Source organism: Brassica rapa, chromosome A09, assembly GCF_000309985.2.
Source record: "Brassica rapa cultivar Chiifu-401-42 chromosome A09, CAAS_Brap_v3.01, whole genome shotgun sequence".
In the NCBI taxonomy this organism is placed as follows: Eukaryota; Viridiplantae; Streptophyta; class Magnoliopsida; order Brassicales; family Brassicaceae; genus Brassica; species Brassica rapa.
The window spans coordinates 42860539-42884214 of NC_024803.2; the positions used below are offsets into that span (position 1 = coordinate 42860539).

At 35.0% G+C, this 23676-nt stretch overlaps 4 protein-coding genes and 1 long non-coding RNA gene across 7 annotated transcripts; 1 reads left to right on the forward strand and 4 right to left on the reverse strand.

The window, feature by feature from the left end:
- Positions 1 to 130: 130 nt before the first annotated feature.
- LOC103843254 (protein STRUBBELIG) lies at positions 131 to 7746 on the reverse strand. Of its 3 annotated transcripts, none has more exons than XM_009119953.3 (16): positions 7435 to 7746; positions 3586 to 3715; positions 3426 to 3497; positions 3271 to 3336; positions 3117 to 3188; positions 2961 to 3032; positions 2819 to 2890; positions 2666 to 2731; positions 2509 to 2574; positions 1933 to 2435; positions 1499 to 1854; positions 1148 to 1419; positions 938 to 1076; positions 750 to 865; positions 519 to 672; positions 131 to 427 (listed from the first exon to the last, which is right to left on the reverse strand). In XM_009119953.3, exons 1-16 carry the CDS (start codon positions 7523 to 7525, stop codon positions 365 to 367), a joined length of 2310 nt encoding a protein of 769 aa, XP_009118201.2. In that variant the 5' UTR covers positions 7526 to 7746; the 3' UTR covers positions 131 to 364. The 3 variants fall into 3 exon arrangements, with proteins under 3 accessions (XP_009118201.2, XP_009118204.2, XP_009118203.2); XM_009119956.3 differs by lacking the exon at positions 3586 to 3715 and adding an exon at positions 7043 to 7100; XM_009119955.3 differs by lacking the exon at positions 7435 to 7746 and adding an exon at positions 4044 to 4960 and having other exon boundaries at positions 133 to 427.
- On the reverse strand, positions 5197 to 6399 carry LOC108869895 (F-box protein At2g34280; the record flags this gene model as incomplete). The annotated part of the gene is made up of 2 exons (XM_018654989.2): positions 5197 to 6126; positions 6212 to 6399. Coding segments are annotated over 2 exons (1032 nt in total), but the record flags the coding sequence as incomplete, so codon positions are not given.
- Positions 7747 to 10085: 2339 nt separating the features above from the next.
- LOC103843252 (F-box protein At1g11270-like) lies at positions 10086 to 11840 on the reverse strand. Its single transcript, XM_033278793.1, has 2 exons — positions 11551 to 11840; positions 10086 to 11408 (listed from the first exon to the last, which is right to left on the reverse strand). Exon 2 carries the CDS (start codon positions 11337 to 11339, stop codon positions 10179 to 10181), a length of 1161 nt encoding a protein of 386 aa, XP_033134684.1. The 5' UTR covers positions 11340 to 11408; positions 11551 to 11840; the 3' UTR covers positions 10086 to 10178.
- Positions 11841 to 12092: 252 nt separating this feature from the next.
- LOC103849378 (helicase-like transcription factor CHR28) lies at positions 12093 to 20351 on the forward strand. Its single transcript, XM_033278792.1, has 11 exons — positions 12093 to 15496; positions 15670 to 15734; positions 15810 to 15843; positions 15917 to 16390; positions 16467 to 16658; positions 16733 to 17032; positions 17112 to 17766; positions 17834 to 17964; positions 18145 to 18510; positions 19067 to 19276; positions 19359 to 20351. Exons 3-11 carry the CDS (start codon positions 15835 to 15837, stop codon positions 19449 to 19451), a joined length of 2430 nt encoding a protein of 809 aa, XP_033134683.1. The 5' UTR covers positions 12093 to 15496; positions 15670 to 15734; positions 15810 to 15834; the 3' UTR covers positions 19452 to 20351.
- LOC117127894 lies at positions 19256 to 23665 on the reverse strand. Its single transcript, XR_004450851.1, has 2 exons — positions 20638 to 23665; positions 19256 to 20533 (listed from the first exon to the last, which is right to left on the reverse strand). It is a non-coding gene; the product is annotated as an uncharacterized LOC117127894 (long non-coding RNA).
- Between the last annotated feature and the right edge of the window lie 11 nt (positions 23666 to 23676).

Consider the following 23676-nt stretch of genomic DNA (forward strand, 5'->3'; position numbering starts at 1 on the left):
AATTGATTAATCTGGTTGTTATAAAATTCCTTTCTTTTTATCTTTGGAGCATGAGCACAACAACATGATTTTATAAGTGCTTGCCATGTTTGGTGCTTATACCTTTCGTGCACAAGAACGGGCCCTCCTGTGTCCTAATCAACCACCTTCTTTCGTTACATAAAATACAAAAAAAAACATCAATTATTTGAGTAACTAAGACATGTTTGACATATAACCAATACAAGAATTACGTTACATCATGATATTTATATGTTACATTCATCAAAAGGATGTGTTGATGATGCCCAATAAAACAAGAATCTGAACAATAAAACATATATTCTGCGTCGTAGTCTTAAAACTTAAAAGGCTGTAGATATCTTTAGATCATACGTTGAAGATCTTGGACAATTTCTGATACAGGCGGTCTGAATCCTGGTTCCATCTATAAATTATAAAACAAGTCAAAATGGGTATGTCAAAAACTGTTGCTTGACATTGCTTTCTCACCTAGTATGGTAAAAAAAAAAAATTACCTGGAGAGAACGTGATATAATATCTGCAAAACGTGACAAAGATTTCACTGAATATGCTCCATGTAACGACGGATCAGCCATTCTTGTCAACGCATCTATGTCATGAAGCCGTGGTATAGCCCACTGAGCTAGTGTCTGATCCCTCCGCCTTGTCCTGCACAAAAGATAAGTGAGACATTGCTCTCTTTAAGTGTCATAATCTTTTCTTGTCTCTTTAGAGTTAGCTATAACCTGTCAAATGGTCTGCTTCCAGTTAGCAGTTCTAACATCACAACCCCAAGGCTATACACATCGCTTTGACAAGTGTAGCTTCCATACTCAATCTCAGGAGCAGCATAACCCGCCATCTACAAAATTTATAACCAAAACATCAATCACTCTTATGTCAGGATTTGGAATCTTCAAAAATATGTTATTACCTGGCTCGTTGGACGTGGTGGTAACATATAAGCTAAACCGCTGTCTGCAACGCGTACTGAGAGCTTTCCATCAAGTAGAACCTTGGAAGACTTGAAGTTCTGGTGTACAACAGGTGGTTGACACACCTCATGAAGAAACCTGAAACCAAACACTCTAAGATCATCTACATGTTCTTAATATTAGATTGGTTGAGGTTTGTTTTAACTTACTGAAGTGCCTTGGCAGCTCCTAAGGCGATATTCATACGCACATTCCAAGTGAGCTTCTTGTTCAATTTGCGGTCCAAATGTAATGCGTCTTGAAGCGAACCATTAGGACAGTACTCATACACAAGCAGCCTTTGACCATACTCATTACAATAACCAAGAAACTCAAGTATGTTCCCTCGTTTCAGTTTCAAAACGTTTGAGACTAGATTGAGGAAGTCACCGTCGCTCTGCGTATTGTTGATTGTATTGCTCAGCTTCCTCACCGCAAGAAACTACATATCACACAGAGATTTTTTAAAACATAAAAAGATTTTAATAAGAGTGCACAATAAGAGGGGGAAACTATCACACCTTTCCATGAGGAAACACGGCTTTGTATACATTACCAAGCGACCCTTCACCGATGATATGCTCTTCTGAGAAGCTGTTTGTGTATTGCTGAAGTGAAGCAACAGTGAAAACTGTAGCGGAAGATTGAGTATTCAAGCCAGGAGGAAAATGAGCAGTTCTCTTGGTAGCAGCAGCATCATTAGACTGGAAACGCCTCGGTGGTTGTTGCAGCGGTTTTTGTGTGACATTAACATTGTAATATGAAGTAGGTGGCATCGCTCTCCGGCTCTCTTCAGCCCTTGGTGGCGTAGGGTAGCCGTATAATCTGTCTCCGGCTCCATATCCATCGTATGGCTTAACCATAGGCTCCCTAGAAACTGTAATACAAAAGAAAGCCAATGAGCCAACACTCAAGTTTTGTTTTTTTCTTCTTGGAAGGAAAAGAATCAGTGTACCTTTTGCCATAAAGGGGGTGGTTGGTTGAGATGGAGGCTTGTTAAAGTATGGTCGTTGGTAATCTTTACGAGCTTCAGGGATATAACGGTTATACTTCTTGTTTCTGTAACATCTCCAAAGTGTAACACACAGCCCGGATACAAGAACTATTACGGCTACTGAGCAGATGACTAGAATGATTCTCTGAGTGGACCAGAACTTTCCTGACCCTGAACCTGAAGGAGGTGAGATTTGCAAGGTAGGTTGCCCTGAGACAGAGTTCCAGGGATCACTTCCTCCTCCATTATCAGAAGGTGGTGACCAAACTAAAGGTGGCGATGGTAGTGGTGGTGTTAGTTGGAGTGGAACAAAAGGAGCAAACGGAGCGGGGGGAACAGTGGAACCAGGAGGGATATGAGTAACAGGAGGAGGAGAACGGTGAGTAGTAGTAGTAGGAGGAGGAGGAACAACAGCAGGTGGAGGCGGTGTTATAATTGATGTGTTGAATGGAGTTCCATCTTTTCTGCAGTTATAATGAAGATAAAACATGAGTGGGCTAAAGAACCAAACAAAACATAATCAGTAAGTATACTTACTGGAAATGCGGAACTTTTAATAGATTTGGAGGTATAGGTCCTGAGAATAAGTTGTTTGCTACATTCCTGAACCAAAAACAAGATATCATAAAACTATAGTAAGTTACTGAAGTTGGCTTTATGGTTAGACAGTCGAGAACAAAGAAGAGAAGATTACAAATCGGTCAAGAAAAGATCCTCTATAACATCAAGTGTTCCGATGAGCTTGTTGTCCTGTAGATACCTGCAAGTCCAACCACATTAGATATAGAAGCAATGGTAACAATCTGTATTTAAGGTTTCATATTCCAAAAAAATCTATGCAGCTTACAGGATCTTGAGAGCCGCTAAGTCTCCCATGGAGGGAGGTAAACGCCCCTCCAGTACGTTAGAGGATAAGTCCCTGCATTAGCAACTAAACGTGTAAGTGAAAGACCAGTGAAGAGAGTAAAAGAAAAAGGAGAAAAACATACAGTTTTGTCAGCTTTGATAACTGCTGAAAGTAATCTGGTATCTCTCCTGATAAAAGATTGTTTCCCAATGACCTGAAGGAAAGAGTCTTGCATTAAACCAAAGGAAACTAATCACAGATGCAAGAAACAGTATCTTTTTCTTTGACAAAGGCTTACAGCTCTGACAAGTCGGATAGAAAGGACAATGTAAAGGGAATGTTCCCAGTGAAGCGGTTGCTAGAGAGAGAGCTGAAACAAGCAAAAGGAATCACATACAAGAGTCAGTGTCTTTTTAACTGTTTAAACGGTTGAATCACAAGTGTTGCCATACAGGTTACGGATGGTAGAAGGCAAAGCCTGTGGAATTGTCCCTGAGATATGATTGTTACTGAAGTCCCTGCACATTCAGTTGAAGGAAGAGAGAAAGAGTATTATGAAAAAGATCAAAAGAAACATGAAGATGAAACAAGAAAAAGCTTTGCTTACATCACTTGGATTGATGAAAAATCAGCCAAAGTATCACTTAAGCCTCCACCCACCTTCATGCCAGGTATCCTTCTGCAAGCCAACAACAATAATCACACTGGTCAGGACTTGGCTAAAGCTGACTCTTAAGCAAACCATAGTAAGAGTTGAGAGAGTATACATTTCAGTGATGTTTGAAGAATCACAGACCACACCTTGCCACTTTTCACCACAAGGGTCTCCTCCAAAAGCAAGCCAGTGTGATAGAGATGGTGCTCCCAAAGTAATGTACAAGTTATTAATCGCCGAAACTGCAACATGTTAAACATCAAACAAACCCATCAAAAATCAACTTTCCAAAAAAACATTAAAAATCAAAGAGTAGTACTCTTAAACTAAACCCTAACAAGAACTTATATGTCAACTTTAGGGTTTTTTAGTCTGGACTCAGAGCAATAGAATCTGCCAATCTAAAGCCTTACAGACAAAGCTAATGTGTACACTAACAGTGTTGCAAGTCGCTTTCACTTTGACATAAACTCAAAATCTAGTTTGTTGAGTTCAATAAACCAAAAAATTTAAACAGACAAAGCAAAACCAGAAGTGGAAACTTGCAGACAGGAGAAGAGGGATTATTACCATCTCGTAGATTAGTGACTCCAGCCGAGAATGGCATTGTCAAAGCTAAAACAGAGAGAACAAAGAACACTTGTCTTCTTGTAAAGCTCATGACTTCAGCCTCCAATGAAGCTGGGAAAACCCTTGTACTTTTGGATTAGACTGTTTGTTTCCAAGAAAGCTTCAGGTATATAAAAATTTTAAGGTAATGTGGAAGGAAAAAACACAGAAAGGAGAAAGAAAAACAGGGATTTTCCTGATTGAAAGGGAAAGTGAAGAGTGAGAAAGAAAGAGGGAACCAGTTGGAAGAGTTAGAAAGAGAGAGAGAGAGAGAGAGTGAGATAGTAATAGTGTGTTTTGTCTCGAAGAACGAGCGGCTTTGTTTAACTCAGTTCAGGGTTTAGTGTGAAACAGAGGACAAAAATTCAAAGACTTTCACTCTATCTCTTGAGTCTTGTCCCCAATTTTATGTTGTTTTTTTGTCGCCATGCTCATCTAACTATAGTTTCTTGGTGTTATTTTATTTTGTATGGAAATGGCTTTTACTAATGCCATTAGGTATAACTAGAAGTGAATTATCATTTTCAGCAATCTATAAGAAAAGTGTTATGTTTGCCCAAGAACATAATAGAAAACATTCTCTGTTTACCTATTATATATGACATATATCATATACTCCAAATGATAAATACAAAGCTATTCAGTCTGATACAGAGTAACATGCTATATAATCAGATATAAATTATATGGACATTCAAGCTATTCAGTCTGATGGGCCATGAAACCATTGAAATGGATTGTATTATGAAAGGGGAAGAAAGTTTATTGAAATAATGAATTTCTGACCCCACACAGTCAGAAATTCTTTATTTTTCATCCCACACTCATGTTTGCTCTTTTGTAAATCAATGCTTATTGCCCCTTCATGGTGGTAAGAATGTGTGATTATCTTAGGAACATAAGCTGTTATCTTAGGTTAAAATTTATTACTCATAAAGAGTATGATTATAAGATCTCTAATTCCAAAAGAGTTGAGACGCATCTTAAATGCAAGGCTACTGAAACGAAAACACTAACTTTGCTACAATCATATCAACTACCATTAAACATCTAGATCGAGCAATATAGCAGCACATAACAGTAATAGCGGGTGGGAAGAAAGCTGATTAGAGCAAGAACCAAAAGCTGATTACAGCATGACATTAAATTGTGAAAAGTTACAAATGGTTGATTGATACATAAATAAGGAAACATGAAAAATTAAACAGAGAACAAACTTTCGAAATAATAAATACAATCTCCGGGGGTGGTAGGTGTGGAGACTACCTCAAAAGATTTGGTATTGAGATCATGTAGCATGAGTGGTTCCAAGTAGTTACGACCATGGAGATATAACTTGTTCTTCTCCAGGATTGCTACGGGTAAGGGCATGAGACCGTATCTGTCGAACAAAGGAAAAGTATTGGTGAGATCTATAGAACACATTTGCTTCCATGTCTTTGAAGAAGAATCCAAGGACCATATGACTTGCGTTGGCCACGTTTTCTCGGAAGCGCACAAACAGTCATCAAGGATGAACAAGACTACATTACTTGGGCGAGGTGCATCATCAGCAAAGGGAGCTTTACAGATGACTTGGAAAGTTTCAGCGTGGAGATCGAAAGACAAAACCTTTGTTTCTTCTACACAGTCGGTGAGCCAATAGAGTGACCCGTCAAAATAGACTGGCTTCTGGAATCTGAGAATAGGATAAGGAGAAGAAGGGACAAGGTTCCTCCAGGAGTGGGTGCTAAAGTCGAAAACTTCACAAGTGGTAACATTGTCTAGTCCGAATTTGGATGAATTATTATACAACCAAACAGGCTTGTAAGTACCACTCAACTTGTCTTTACCAAATCCAAGCTCATAAATTGGGTTGCTGCCAAAGGGCGGTCCTTTGTCGATGATACGACGTTGCAGGGAGGAAAAAGGAAAACTTCGATGCCATCGAGTGGCGGGATTCACCACGACGTTGGGTGTGTCAATACAGAAGAGGCAAACCAAACCGTCGCAACTACCATAGCAAAGCAAGAGGTTCGGAAAAGGGAACTTGACAGTACGGTATCTGCAAGAAGAAGAAGAGCCCAAGGCATGTTGAGCTACATTATCAGGAGGATCCTCGTAATAGGCTACAAAAAGGAGATCATGACCTCGTGATTGCCTGCGAAGGTTCAGCTGCCTTGACTGGAAACGAGGGGAATCGATTGTGGATATCCACTTCTTGGACACAGACCTGAATCTCCGCAGAGATTCCACGGGAAGTCTCTCGAGTATGAGCTCTATCACATCGTGTGGTAGCACTTCCAATTCCACACTCGAGCTGGAGCCACGTCTTCTCTTATCAGAGCCATGTCTTTTCAAAATTGAGCCATGTCTTCTTTTCAACATTGTATCTTTCTTGCCTCTCTCACCTTATTGATGATCTGAGAGTGTCTTTATATATGCAGAGCAGCCGACCTATAAGCATTGGAAAAAAGGAAACATTTACATTAAGAGAAAATAAATTTTCCAAAACTTTTTTCTCCCAGTCGAATCTTAATTATCGAAAATCTCATCAATTTGAAATCACAATTAATGAATAAAAGCTAAACATAATCACCTCACGCCATAGATCGCATCAAATGAGAATCGATTTCTGAATGAGGCTCTCACTAGAGGGATAGGGTCGCATCGGAATCCCAGAACAACGTAATTAGTTAGTTTACGGTTAAAATTCCATGTACTTTATACGGATCTATGGATTTTTGATGAAAAGAGTATTATGAAAAAAATCAAATTAAACATCAAGAAAAACAAGAAGCTTTGCTTACACCAGTTGGATTGATGAAAAATCAGCCAAGGTGTCACTTAAGCCTCCACCCACCTTCATGCCAGGTATCCTTCTGCAGCCAACAACAATAATCACACTGGTCAGGACTTGACTAAAGCTTCATTCTTTGGTGAGTCTTAAGCAAACCATAGTAAGAGTTGAGAGAGTGTACATTTCTGTGATGTTTGAGGAATCACAGACCACACCTTGCCACTTTTCTACACAAGGGTCTCCTCCAAAGGCAAGCCAGTGTGATCAAACAAACCCATCACAAATCAATTATCCAAAAAAATATTAAAAATCAAAGAGTTGTTGTACTGTTGAACTAAACCCTAACAAGAACTTATGTGTCAACTTTAGGGTTTTTTTAGTCTGGACTCAGAGCAATAGAATCTGCCAATCTAAAGCACAAAGCTAATGTGTACACTAACAGTGTTGCAAGTCGCTTTCACTTTGACATAAACTCAAAATCTAGTTTGTTGAGTTCATAAACCATAAAATTTAAACAGACAAAGCAAAACCAAAAGTGGAAACTTGCAGACAGGAGAAGAGAGAGATTGTTACCATCTCGTAGATTGGTGACTCCAGCTGAGAACGGCATTGTCAAAGCTAAAAGAGAGAGAACAAAGAACACTTGTCTTCTTGTAAAGCTCATGACTTCAGCCTCCAATGAAGCTGGGAAACCCCCTTGAACTTGGATTAGACTGTTTGTTTACAAGAAAACCTCAGATAAATAAAGATTTTAAGGTAATGGGGAAGAAAAAAACACAGAAAGGAGAAAGAAAACAGGGATTTTCCTGATTGAAAGGGAAAGTGAAGAGTGAGAAAGAAAGAGGGAACCAGTTGGAAGAGTTAGAGCATCTCCAAAAGAAACTCTATAACTTCAAATATAGAGTTTTTTGCTCTCCAAAAATGAACTTTAAAACTTCAAATTTGAAGTTTTGAAGAGTGAAACTCCAAATATAGAGTTTCACTTTTCAAAACTTCAAATTTGAAGTTTCATCTTTTTATTTGCATTTTGGTCCTTACAATTATACATCATATTTATAATTCTTGAATATTTTTTTGTTTATTGTTTTAATCCTTAAGACTTTTATATCTCATAAATATTTCAAATTTTTTTATAAATTTAAGTTTTACACATGAAATTAAATAAAAAAAAAAATTGAAACAAGAATAATTATAATATTTTAAAACTAGAATTAAACAATAAGAATATTACAAAAAACCATGATAAAAACATATTAAAAAGACACATGAAGACATAATTATTACTCAAATTTAAATATTATAAAAACACTAATAGTCTGGTAAATTTGCTCCGGAACCTCCAAAATCTCCAAAATATTATCCAAACAAATTTTGTGTAACTGAAGATGATTGTTGTTGTTGCTCTTGACGCATTTTTCGTATGATTCTTTCTTGTTCAGATCGAATGTATTCACGAATATTAACATCATCGATAGAAGCTAAGTTTTTTAGCAATATTTTATTTTCCTATTTTACTTCTTTAAAAGCTAACTTTTTTGCTTCATTTTGCATTCATAATTCAATCATCTCGTGACATTTTTCCCTGCTTGTTGTACTTTCGTTTTAAAGATCAAGGATTTTTCGTTTGATGATATCAAACTATCAACAGCCATATTATGAGGATATTCGATTTCAAAAAATTTTGGCTCGTAATCTACAAATAAAAAATAAAGAGAATCATTTCTTACTTCGAAATGCACTAGTTGATCATATATGGAAGCATTATAGAAATAATTTTATGGAATAATATAGTATTTGCTTGCAGTTTAATATTTAATTATGCATTTTTATTTATAATTTTATATTTTAGTGTAAGATTTTTTAATTAATATTTCTGTAATATTTATATATATATATATACTAGTTATTTATAGAAGTTTTATGAATTTACATCAACTATGACAAATATAAGGACCATAGTGTAAAATATAAATAATTTTGAAGTTAGGTTTGAAGTTTTACTTTTGGAGAAAAACACATTGAAACTTCAAATATAGAGTTTTGAAAATTTCAAAATAGAGTTCCTTTTTGGAGATGCTCTTAGAAAGAGAGAGAGAGAGAGAGAGAGAGAGAGAGAGAGAGATAGTAATAGTGTGTTTTGTCTCGAAGAACGGGCGGCTTTGTTTAACTCAGTTCAGGGTTTAGTGTGAAACAAAGGACAAAAATTCAAAGACTTTAACTCTATCTCTTGAGTTTTGTCCCAGTTTTATGTTGTTTTTTGTCGCCATGCTCATCTAACTATAGTTTCTTGGTGTAATTTATTTTGTATTGAAAAGGCTTTTACTAATGCCATTAGGTATAACTAGAAGTGAATTATCACTTTGAGCAATTTATAAGAAAAATGTTGTGTTGTCCAAGAACATGAAGAAAACATTATCTGTTTAGGATTATATATCACATATTAACATATAAAATCCAAATTATTAAATATAAATCCGTTGATTCACTTATTAGATATGACATAGTATATGTGATCCGTTAAATAAATTTACTAAACAAAACCAAATGATACATAGTAACATGTTATATAATCAGATGGAAAATTTATTGGCATACAAGCTATTCAGTATTTCAGTGTGATGGGGCATGAAATGAAAGCAGTGAAGTGGAAAAGCTCTGCAAAGTTTTGTATTATGAGACAGGAGAAGAAAGTGATACCCCACAGAGGTCAAAATTTCATTATTTTTCATCCTACTCTCATGTTTGCTCTTTTCTTTTGTTAATCAATGCTTATTGCCTCTTCTTGGTGGTAACTGGTAAGAATGTCACTTTGTGGATCATGGGTTCAAACCTTTGTGTTAATGGGCTGATTTTTTTTTTGTCAAGTTTATTGGCTCTAAAATTATTAAAAGAGATCTTAACCCCAAGCATATATGGTAGTCAAGGCCAGCCACAAGTTGCGACTGTACTCTGTTCCAGAGGATGTCACGGCTCTAATGCATACTCTCTAGCTAACCCAAAACCAGCACTTACCCTCACCGTACAGTAGAAACCGTCCCATCTGGCTGAAAAGTTAACCTGGCATGCATAACAAAATATACTTACTGTTGGAGGGAGGGCACACAACTTGGCAAAAGGGAGCACACGATTATTGGAAGCTAATGGCTATGGTAGACACTGGAAAAGAGAGTAGTCTCCAATCTAGAAATTAGCAACTTAATCGAGCAATAACCAAAAGCTGATTACAGCAAAGAACCAAAAGCTGATTACAGCATGACATTAAATTGTGAAAAGGTTACAAATGGTTGATTGATACATAAATAAGGAAACATAAAAGATTAAACAGAGAACAAACTTTCGAAATAATAAATACAATCTCCGGGGGTGGTAGGTGTGGAGACAACCTCAAAAGATTTGGTATTGAGATCATGTAGCATGAGTGGTTCCAAGTAGTTACGACCATGGAGATATAACTTGTTCTTCTCCAGGATTGCTACGGGTAAGGGCATGAGACCGCATCTGTCGAACAAAGGAAAAGTATTGGTGAGATCTATAGAACACATTTGCTTCCATGTCTTTGAAGAAGAATCCAAAGACCATATGACTTGCGTTGGCCACGTTTTCTCGGAAGCGCACAAACAGTCATCAAGGATGAACAAGACTACGTTACTTGGGCGAGGTGCATCAGCAAAGGGAGTTTTACAGATGACTTGGAAAGTTTCAGTGTGGAGATCGAAAGACAAAACCTTTGTTTCTACACAGTCGGTGAGCCAATAGAGTGACCCGTCAAAATAGACTGGCTTCTGGAATCTGAGAATAGGATAAGGAGAAGAAGCGACAAGGTTCCTCCAAGAGTGGGTGCTAAAGTCGAAAACTTCACAAGTGGTAACATTGTCTAGTCCAAATTCGGATGAATTATACAACCAAACAGGCTTGTAAGTACCACTCAACTTGTCTTTACCAAATCCAAGCTCATAAGTTAGGTCGCCGCTGGCAAAGGGGGGTCCTTTGTCGATGATAAGGCATTGCAGGGAGGAAAAAGGAAAACTCCGATGCCATCGAGTGGCGGGATTCACCACGACGTTGGGTGTGTGAATACAGAAGAAGCAAACCAGACCGTCGCAGCTACCATAGCAAAGCAAGACGTTCGGAAAAGGGAACTTGACAGTACGGTATATGCAAGAAGAAGAAGAGCCCAAGGCATGTTGAGCTACATCATCAGGAGGATCCTCGTAATAGGCTACGAAAAGGAGATCATGACCTCGTGATTGCCTGCGAAGGTTCAGCTGCCTTGACTGGAAACGAGGGGAATCGATTGTGGATATCCACTTCTTGGACACAGACCTGAATCTCCGCAGAGATTCCACGGGAAGTCTCTCGAGTATGAGCTCTATCACATCGTGTGGTAGCAGTTCCAATTCCACACTCGAGCTGGAGCCACGTCTTCTCTTATCAGAGCCATGTCTTTTCAAAATTGAGCCATGTTTTCTTTTCAACATTGTATCTTTCTTGCCTCTCTCACCTTATTGATGATCTGAGAGTGTCTTTATATATGCAGAGCAGCCGACCTATAAGCATTGGAAAAAAGGAAACATTTACACTAAGAGAAAAGGAATTTTCCAAAACTTTTTTCTCCCAGTCGAATCTTAATTATCGAAAATCTCATCAATTTGAAATCAAAATTAATGAATAAAAGCTAAACATAATCACCTCACGCCATAGATCGCATCAAATGAGAATCGATTTCTGAATGAGGCTCTCACTAGAGGGATAGGTCGCATCGCAATCCCAGAACAACGTAATTAGTTAGTTTACGGTTAAAATTCCATGTATTTCATACGGATCTATGGATTTTTGATGAATAATGAATGAAATAATCGAAAGAAAACTTATAACAGAAGGACAGAAACAAAATTGAGTGGCTGCGTGTACTTAGGGTTACATGCGACGAAACGTAGAAGATGAATATGAAAAGACTATTTTGACCTCAACTAAAACAGAAAATAAAAGAAAAAAAGAGGCATTACAGCTTAGGACACTTTATGGAGTTTCTTTACACTTTAAGATAGGCCTGGACATTTTATCCGTACCCGAAGACCCGACCTGAAATCGACACAAAAAATCCGGTTTGGATAAGAACTGATCCGATCAAATTATCCTATCGCGTCTTGTTGTAGAGGATCCGCGGATTTTGGACCCGACCCGACCCAAACCCGAAACCCGATAGATACCTGAATTAATAATGTAAATTAAATAAAATGCATCAAAAGAGAATCAAAGATAGGTTATTTATGTAGAGAACATGGGGGTCAACCACTAAGAGACAACAAATTGTTGTTGTATCTCGCATAGTTTAATATATATACTCATTTTCATATAATAAAAACACAAATTTTGAATAAAATTTTGAATATTTTCGGATATATAAATATTTTCAGATATTTTTTTTTGTATTTTAAGGTTTTAGATCGAACCCGAACCGAACCCGACCCGAAACCAAACCGAATCCGAACCGATAAATTCTAATTACCCGAATAGATCTAACTATCTAAGATCCGACCCGATCCGGACCCGGCACGATCCGAACCGACCCGAATCGAAAATTTGAAATTACCTATCAGATCTTAAACTCTTAGACCCGAAAAATCCGGATCCGAAAGGACCCGATCCGAATCCGATCCGACGACCCGAATGTCCAAGCCTACTTTAAGACACATCTTACTTGAAGAACACATTCACGATTTTCAAGAAGCTTTCTAGACAAAAATATCATCTTCTCAACAAAACGAAGCTATGGAAAATCGTTGTTTAGTTGTTGTGTTTAGTTAATAGTTATGACGTCTTGTTAGCTATTAGTTTTTTTTATTTTAATTTATTATTATTATTCATTTCATCCAATATTTTTATTTGATTTTTCTTAAAATTAAAAATATATAAAATAAATATAATTATTACAATAAATTGTAATTTTTTCTACTACATTTTAAAATCCACTTTCATAGATAATTTTTTTATATTAAAATTATATAAAATGTACGGACATAAAAAATATGGACATGGATAGCTGAAAAAATAAAAAACTCTTATATATAAGTTATAGTAGACAATAGACGTGAATTTATTTTTTGTGGACAAGTTATAATAAATAATATATTGTTAATTTTATATTAAACTTTTGTTTCATATTAAATGAACACACAATCAAAATTGTTTTTACCGTTTTTCACAAATCATATAGTTTCTTGCTTGTTTCTAATTTAAACCATATAATGTTTCAGAGACAATCATTACGAAAATGTAGGTGAATATAGTTTGACCACTCATCTGAGTTTCTTTAAAAACTTAAATATGTGGATTGAAGAAAAATGGACACAAAAATGTGGATGAGACAAATGTGGACACGAGTTCATGTGAGCGAACAAATGTAAAATATCCACTTCAAATAATTCGAGTAATGGTGCACTAAAAAAAAGAATAATTCGAGTAATGGACTGGGGTTAGAGTTACAGTTACATACATGACATGTAAGTTATAAACACTATTTGATTTCGTTTTATATGAATATGTGTGTCATCACTGTATGTGAAATGATAGAGGGATCATGGCTCATGGGTATTTACTGTTATGTTGATCAAAAAAAAAAAAAGGGTATTTACTGTTATGTTGTTTCTAAGGTTTCGAATGGTGACCATCGTTCTGCCCCGCCCCGCAGTTAACAATAACAAAAATCTCTACGTATACTATATATCTATATATTTTTATAACTGTTAGAACCATACCGCAGTTGAACCGTTTGTCTCGCACCGCTTAAACCGCAGTCACCTTTCGGAGCCTAAATTCACATAGACAAATTTTGTCTCTTCTCGTGCCCAAATCATTTTGTTCTCGTTATACACTAGACTTTCATCCAATCACTGTTCAACATTTGGATATTGTAAATGCATATATACATATATATATATATATATATATCTATATATATACATAATATACGGTATGTCAACTTAAATACAAATGTCAGTGATGATCACATGTATATCATTTATGTTGAGTCATAAAAGCATTCACTGATTCTCGACTATTTTCGCGTATTACCTGGAAACTAACCGTTTGTGCCAACCACTCTTTCCTCTTGGCAGTGGTCTAGAAAATTTTGCTGTTCTAAGCAAAATAATTCTTCTTTAAAATTCACTAATTCAATTGAGTTAGTTAAACTTTTCTTACAGATTATTTAGTTTGTATTTTTATTAGATAATATTGTTTGTAATTTTTATTAGTGAGTTTTGATTGATTTTGAAGATTATTATGCAAATATAATTTTTTTAATATCGGATTCTGATTTAGCATTAAAGACAGTGTTAAGGCGTTTAAAACATCATTAACCCAAAGACTAAGTATTTTTTAAATAGTAAATGTTAGTTAAGAGACTTAGTTAAAAAATTTCTAATATTTATGAGATCCAATGCTAGTCTCTTAATTAAGGATTCTTAATAAAAAAATTATTAAACATTTTAGGATCATCACATATTGGACAATAACATTGCACGCCATTGATTATTACCATAAAGGTTACCAAAAAGGTTACAAATTATACAAGAGAATCCATAATATTTGTGTGGTTTAGCAAAAGATAGCATATACTTAGATTTATCAGAGCAAATCCTCTTATAGTAAGTTTAGTAGTACCTTTAGGACATGGGCAATTGTGCCTTCTGGCTTGGAAGCATATGAGACTTGGAACACTGCATTATGTCTGTTTGGATACATTTAATGGATCTTCTTTCACCAATACCTGCAGTTTTTACAGATTCTGAGAATCAGTCTTTCATCTTAGAGCATGATTATCGGGTGAGGGTTTCTAAAAAGATTAAATATAAGTTTTTTTTTTAAGTTTATTATTAAAGAAAGAGAATATAAAATAAAAAATGCAAGTGTTTTGATTAAAAAGTCCATCCAATGAATTACGTTTCCCATGACAGGACAGATGCAGAATATATCAATTTTTCTAAGAAAGGCTAAATGGATAGGTAATAGTTATTGACAAGATATATATTTCTTCGTATCCCGCAAACCATATGATTTGAATAAATTTGGTTTTCTAATGTACGGTTTAGTAATCATCTGATTTGGTTATTTCCAGTTCGCGCTAAAATGTTAAGATCGTTGCGAACGATCACGGTTTAAAGATCAATCAAAGGTCAAAGCTTTTGAGATTCTCTCTCTTTTGTCTTTTGGGGATGAACTCTATTTTGGCACGATTGTTTAATAGATAAGCTTTTTGTTTTGTTTTGTTTTACTGTACTTTATATCATCAAAAGTATTATCTGAAAAAAGAAACGAGAAAATACTTTAAGCATTGACGTTAAAAAGTTAAAACGTCCAGAAAATTATTACAACGATTTAAAAGATTAAAAAAAAATGACCACATTATTAGAATAAATTTGGTTATCTAATGTACGGTTTAGTAATCATCACAATTGGTTATTGCCGGTTCAGGCTAAAATGGTTAAAACGTTGTCAACGACTAGAGTCAAAGGTAAAAGCTTCAAAGTAGAAGCATTCTCCGTCTGCGTTTCCCGCGTACGATTCATCGTCTTCAACAAATTCGAGAATAAGCTTTGATCTCACAATCATCTTCGAGACGGAGGTTTTACCTGTGAGTCGATTTCTCATCTTATATCATGATACAGTTCTCAAGTTGGAGTACAAATTTAGGGTTTCTAAATCGGGGATTCAACTCTCTCTTTCTCCTAGTGCGATTTGCTTCTGTATGACTTCGATTTTCTCACCGTTCCTCTTACTTATCTCATTTCCATGTGCGATTTGCAGCACGAAGCTCTTGAGACTCTCTGTGTGTTGAACCTTCTTGATCTCTTTCGTCATCGTCTTTACCTGTGAGTCACTCGATAATACTGTTTTCCAATTCGATTACAAATTTGATTCTGAAGGTTTCCTCTCTTGCAATGTAGGTATTGAAATTCCATAAAGAGATAGATGGCTGAGGTATTGTTTTAACTTCAATTTACTGTTTCTTTGTAGACATTGTCAGTTTTTGATTATTGGTTGGTTTTGGCAGATCTGGAGCTTCAGCGACAATGAGTATCTCTTGTCAGTTTGCAAGGATGATGATCGCTTTCGCTCAGTTCATATCCTAGATGCAAGCATACACTTGGGAAAGTCTATGGTAGCCTGCAGAGAACAGTTGAGGAGACTCCAACGCACAGATTGGACTGAAGAAGAAGACCAAGAGCTGTTGAAGCTCTGTGATGACCACACTGATCTAATCTTCATAGCATGTCAGATAGGAAGAACAGTAGACTCATGTTCTGCCAGGCTGAACCATCTGGTGAAAGGTTGGAAGACTAAAGAAGTCTACACCTTCTTTGGCGAGATGAGAGTCAAGATAGCAATCATATGTCCTCCTCAAAACTCTGCTTTTCTCCACCAAGGGACAGTCCTCGATCACATCAGAGAAAGTACACAAGTTGGCATTGGTTACAATCAGTTTGGCCACCTTTACTATCACATCGTTAGGATCTCAACTACCGAGGTAATAGTGTTTCTATTACAAATTTTTTTCCTTATTATATACTAATTTCTATTGATGTGATGTGATTGTCTTACAGCTTTTTAAAGAGACTCGCACTCAACGAGCCATGGAACTTTTGCTACCCCACTGCAAGGTCGTGAATAAAGGGGTCCATTCAGTGAGTTTCCATCTAAAGAAGTCAAGAGATGCGATTCTACGTGACCAAAAATTCAAGGATCTTAAACTGCAAGTATCTGTATCAGACTGGAACGAAGATCTACACATTCAGGTAAACAGTTTCTTGGTAATTCACTTCTACATTCATGCTTAATGTCTAAGCTTTTTTTTTTTGTTTCTCTCTAGATCTCTGGAGAGGAAGCTGCTTTCAACCAGACCTTTTGGTCTGTGTTTGCCATGCTGAAGAGCTGGTTCTTCAGAGGTTTAGAATCTCTCATTGTCTCACCTGCTGGTATCCTAGAGAACCCTCAAAATGTCCACACATCTGTGAAAAAGAATGTGAAGAAAGCAGCAACTCCTAAAGATAACTCTTCAGAACCAATTGAAGAGTTTAACCTCTTTCTCCAAGCAGCAATGGATTACCAGCCTAAATCTGAAACAGAACCTCCTAAAGGTTCACTCTCCATCAACCTCCTAAAGCATCAGGTTAGTTTCTTGGTTTTTTCAAGCTGCTTGTGCTTCATGATTATTTTAACCTCTAGCAAAAATTATATTGTCTTGACAGAGAGTTGCATTAGCGTGGATGATACAGAAAGAGAGGACATGCTTTGGAGGGATATTAGCTGATGACCAAGGTCTTGGTAAGACTGTATCCATTCTTGCTCTCATGATGACAGAAAGGAAGAATGGTGTCTGTGATCAATCAAAAGGAAGAAGAGCAGCTGGAACTCTTATCATATGTCCAAGTAGTCTGATGAGGCAGTGGGCTGAAGAACTCCTCAACAAGATCTCTCCTGAAGCCAAACTTTCTGTTCTGATTTTCCATGGGTCTAATAGATGTCAAGATGCGGAGACGCTATCAAAATATGATGTTGTAATAACATCATATGGCACCAATGTGAAATCTGCTTGTGTGTTTGCTAGTCTTGCCTGGTATAGAGTTGTGTTGGATGAAGCGCAGATCATCAAGAATCATAAAAGTAACATCGCCTCTGCATGCTTTCAGCTTCACGCCAAGTGTAGATGGTGCCTATCTGGAACTCCCATCCAGAATTCTATCGATGACCTCTACAGCTTCTTTAGGTTCATCAAGTGTCAACCCTATTCTAGTTACTCAGTCTTCTGTGACAAAATTATGAAAGTGCTCTCGACGAACCCAACGGAAGGGTACGAGATACTTCAGGCGTTGTTGAAAACAACACTCCTCAGAAGAACCAAAGGTTAGTCAATTCAAAATTTTGATTTGATGTTTTTTCAAGGTTTTTTATGTGTTCTAATAATGTGTAGGTACGATAATGGATGGAGAACCAATCCTCTCTTTACCTCCCAAGTCTACTGAGTTGAGAAAAGTGGAGTTGAGTAAAGAAGAAGTTGATTTCTACAAGGCCTTAGAGAAGGAGACAGGGGGATTCTATAAGGTATGACACCTGTATTCAGCATATACTCTTGTTGATATTAATGATATAAATATACAGCGTATGCTCTTGTTGTTTATAGATGTGATATATAAATATAAATATGCGTGTTATCAGGAAAAGGAAACAGCTACTGTTGTTATAAATGTGATGTGATATAAATATAAATATGCGTGTTATCAGGAAAAAGAATCAGCTGGGATGGTGAACAAAGATTTTAAAGAAGTTTTGGCCAGGCTGATGCGTCTTCGTCAAGCTTGCAATCATCCTCTTCTCGTATCCTCCAGTCTCCCAAGTACATCCTCCTCAGCTCAAATTGCAAAGAAACTTCCATTCGGTTCCTCCAAGCTGAAGGCTACACTAGAGATACTATCAGAGAGCTTGATTCAGAAAGGAGTTAAGGCTCTGGTTTTTACACAGTGGACAAAGATGCTAGACCTTCTTGAAGATAGTCTCAAAGAATCATCCTTTCAGTACCGAAGATTCGATGGGAAAATGTCCATGGAAGCAAGACATAAGTCTATTGAAGAGTTTAAGAATCTCCCGGAGGTAATTATCCTACTACTTAGAAAGATTTATTAAGTTTAAAGTTAGTGTTTTTCTGATCCTCTCTATTGACGTGAACTCTAGGCTTTGGTGTTTTTCTCTCTTTTCTAATGATCTTGCTTTACAAAAAGCATAGAAAGATTTATTAAGTTTAAAGTTAGTGTTTTTCTGATCCTCTCTATTGACGTGAACTCTAGGCTTTGGTGTTTTTCTCTCTTTTCTAATGATCTTGCTTTGCAAAAAGCATAGAAAGATTTATTAAGTTTAAAGTTAGTGTTTTTCTGATCCTCTCTATTCACGTGAACTCTAGGCTTTGGTGTTTTTCTCTCTTTTCTAATGATCTTGCTTTGCAAAAAGCATAGAAAGATTTATTAAGTTTAAAGTTAGTGTTTTTCTGATCCTCTCTATTCACGTGAACTCTAGTTAGTGTTTAAAGTTAGTGTTTTTCTATCACTGATGATCTTTGATCTTTGGTCTTTGTTTATGCCATGTGCCATTTAAATAACATGTTCACATGATATATATTTGTCATTTGTCTAACTATTTTTCTTTTGGCTAGGTTAATGTGATGATCATGTCTTTGAAGGCGGCTTGTGTCGGGTTAAACCTTGTGGCTGCTTCACTGGTACTTATCATGGACCCATGGTGGAACCCGACCACTGAGGATCAAGCGATTGATCGGGTTCATCGTATCGGTCAGACAAGACCCGTTAGAGTGGTGCGTCTCTTGGTAAGCAATTCCGTAGAAGATCGTTTGCTAAAGCTTCAGGTAAATGTTCTATGCTTTTTGGTTCACCTTGTGATATATTATTATTATAAGCTGACACAAAACTCTTGACAAACTCTTGCAGGAAAAGAAGAAAAAAATGGTAGCATGTGCCTTTGGAAAATGTGACCAGAGATTCTCTCTTGAGGACTGGGAGCATCTCCTAGTAGTTGATTAGGTAGCTACAGTCTCGTTGCTCTTCCAGATATGTCTTTTAGTTCAAACATATTCTTCCCCACTCACTATCCAGCGATCCAACATTATGCGTTCTGGAAGACTTGTCCTCTGCATGTCCAAAACATGTTGTTGCATTCTGCTTCTCGCTCTAATAGCCCCTTTCAAATTTCCACCTATAGCTTTAAAAGAAGAAAAGGCACAGAAACTGACATCAAAGACAATGTATGTTCAAGACTGCTTTGTTTCATGCAATAAAGAAGAAAAAAAACGGTTAGATGTGATCAAGACAATGTATGTTCATTCAGTTTCACTCACAGTCAACGTATATGTTCTTTATCCCTATTGTCTCATAATCTGGGGATGAACTGCCCCCTTGAGGTACTCCCCATTCTCTAAGACGACTGGTCATCCAAGACACTCAATCTTTTCACTATGCATTCATTCCCATCCTCAGATTGAGCTCCAATGGCTCAAGTTTCTGGAGCAAACCAACACAAACAGTTTCAAAAACGTTCAAGATTCATCTTTCACAGAACTTATGGACTAGTGCAATAGGTGACATACCGATATATCTCAGACCCAAACCCAAACACTATCCCGGCATATCACTGGTTGGCATTTATGACCATGAACTTGTGATATCAACATCTAAGCTGTCTAGTTTATCTCAAAGACAATAAAAAACCTTCAAGCCATCATCCAATCCACAGAAAAGGGTTTGTCCATCTGGATGAAAAGCAATTGAACGAACTCCAGTAGCCTGTGAAACAAGGGACACCACATGCCAGGAAGAAGATTAGTTTTGTTACATATTACGAAGTGTATCCAAATATAAATTAGTACTATGTCAGATTATTTGCCGACTGCTCTTGTTACAAATATAATTATAAATTTGTCAATGTATGAGGTCTTCTTTCAAGAGAGACAAACGACACCCTATCTCCACAACAAGTCATGTTATAAGTCAATAGACATCAAATCTAGTAGAACAAAACTTCACAAGCTCAGTTACCTCTGGTCTAGTAGATCCAATCAATTCAAACGTTTCCAAATCTCAGAACTTCACAGTCCTGTCAGCAGAACCTGAAGAGTGAAAGACGTAGTAAATGAAATCAGAAGATCTCAAAACAGAACTTGTAGATGTAATCAAAACAATTAACTACTAAAAATGAACCACAAAAACTCACCAGTGGCTAGGAGAAACTCAAGAGGGTGGAAGTCTAGGGAACGGATAGGTCCATCATGAAACTTAAAGTCATGTAGGAATCAATCTCCAGCTTCCGTAATTAGAAGTTGGAGATAGGAAATAAACAAAGAAATTTTCAAAATGTAGTAGTCACTACTACACCAAACTTCTCAAAGATCTTTAAAATGTCATATGACATGACAAGAGTTTTAAAATGGCCTAATACTAATAGGGTAAACACACTAATTACACAAATTTGAGGCTATGCAATCGTGGTCAGTGAGGTTATTTTAGTAAAGATCACAGTTAAGCTCCTGGTTGGTAATGATCTGTAACATTTGCGTATATTCTATTCAACTGAATCTTTATTAGGTTGAAATTGATTAATCTGGTTGTTATAGAACTAGTTTTTTTTTTGAGCATGAGCACAACAACATGATTTATAAGTGCTTGCCATGTTTGGTGCTCTTATATCTTTAACATCTATACTATTAAAAGGGAAGGAGTTCCAAAAAATCTACTTATAAAAGGTTGTTGAACCTATTCACTAGACTTAACTATTTTTTTGGTCTCACCATATATTTTTCTAACTATACACTAATCAATTACCTTATATTTCTCTAACTATAAAATAACCAATGCTCTTATTTAATAATACTCAACTTACTATAATACACCAAAGATTTATACATCAATATTATTAATTCAGAATCATTGATATATTTTACCCCTATTTTTCTTTGGAATATTACTTTTGTGTCACTAAACCTATTAAAAAAAAACAGATTATTTTATAACTGATTTAATAATCATACAACCCACGATCATTTTTCTTTAACAAAAGTAGTTATTATATAAACATTTGGATTTATTGGTAATTAAAGTCTGAACAATACCATACTTTTAATTCATATTAAATGTTTTATGACCCAAACTAACATAAAAACATGATGCAAGTACGGTTAACAGAAAGTTAAAAACATGATACCATTCGACGGTCAAAACATATTAACTTCCAATTACGATTAGAGAAATACTTTACAGTACAACAACAAGCTTAATTATATTTCAAAACCTTCCTAGGTTATTTTTTTGTGATGAAAATCTTTTACAACTGGATTTATTAGGAGAAAGGGTTTTGTATAAATATTTTCTCAGGAAATTATAGCATTTTTAGATCGTTTTTTATGTTTAAATAAAATATATTATTTATTTTTAACATTTATAGGTAACTAAACTATACTCAACTTAATAATAATTTTATTTCTAAAACTCAAAAATTTAATCTTAATATAGTCATTATAAAACCTATAAACTAGAATGTATAACATAAAAAAATGTAGTTTATTCAATTTTATATCTTAGTAAAATTTATATGAGAAATTTATTCAAATTTTGAAAAATATTATCAAGTTATTTTAGATTTTACCATGTCATCTGGTATAGATTCACGAGTTAATATGGGTTTTAGATTTTTAAGGATTTTAAATAATGGATTTTTATTAAATTGAAACTAGATTATATATGGTGACTGCGTTTACTGGTTTGACTGTGGATACCACTTATTGGTGTTTTGGTTCTTTTTAGTGGAAAATTAGACCGAATGTTGAGGACTTATTAAGATATTTTTTTAATATTTGAAAAAAATGTTTGAGTAATTTATTTTTATTGGATAATTCAGCTTATAAATAGTATATAGTATATTTAAGATATTTGGTTATTTAGAAATTACATATAATTAATATTTGTATGTATATAATTTATATTTTAAAAATTCAGGTATCTATTTATCTTGGATCTAGAGATATATGATATGTTCGGTTATTTATAAATTTTGGTTCAAGTTTGGTTTCATTTTTTCAATACCAAACTTAAACTATCTTATATAAAAATTTATATTAAAAATTATTAAATTCAAAAAATAAATCTGCGCTTTCTAAGCGCGGGTCAAAATCTAGTTTAAGCTTTACAATTTAAAACTAGATCTATTAATAATAGCAATCTCAATTAATTCCAAAAGTTATGAATCCACTTATATTGAAAGATTGTGTCTTTTGTAAAAAATGTTTAAAATGTTGTATCTTTTACAAAAATGTTGCAAGGTTGTATCTTTTCTAAAAATTGATTGAAAGGTTGTCTTTTGTAAGAAAATATTTAAAAGGTTGTGTCTTTTACAAAAATATTGGAAAGTTGTACTATCTTTTCTAAAAATTGTCTAAAGATTGTGATTATTCATATATATGTATCTTTTAAAAAATGAAAAAAATGTGACTATTCTTATAAGTATCTTTACAAAATAACTATATTTAAATTGGAAGAATACGACTATTCAAATTGAAGAGTTGTAACTATTCAAATAGATTTTAAAAATCTATAAATAGTCTCTACCATGCATTTCTTAAAATATAATTTTCACTAATCAACTAATAAAATGGTGGCAAAAAATAGTTATAAACAGTTACATGGTTACAAATTTTAGAAGATATTCAAATGAAGCGTTAAAAGCATAAAATATTAGGAAAATTTTTATGTGTTTGGATAAAAATCCAAAACAAAATTAGATGAAAAGGTTTGCCTTTCACACAAACAAATTTGTTTATATCTGTTCATGTTATTGCCGTGTTCTTCTTGATATTGTTGCTATTGTAAGACAAACCAACAAGCCCGTAAATAATAAGATCACATTTTAGTTTATATAAAATGTTTATGTAAACTATTTTATTATTTTATTTGATTTTGGTTGCAGAATGCAACAATTGTTCGTTCTATTACTAGTTAATATATTCAACAATTTGAAGAATATTACTAGTTACTAAATATTTGAACAATTCAAAGCGCATGTTTATTTATTTTTTTTTCAATCAAATATTTAGTAAATGTCATATTTTCATATATTTGTGTTTTATTTTATATAAGACTTAAACTTTTTATTTTTATTTATCATATTTCATTTTAAATAACTATTTATCTTTAAAAAATTAAACATTATTTCTTTAATGAATTAAGTTGGTATAACTCTGATAAATTAATTTTATTATGT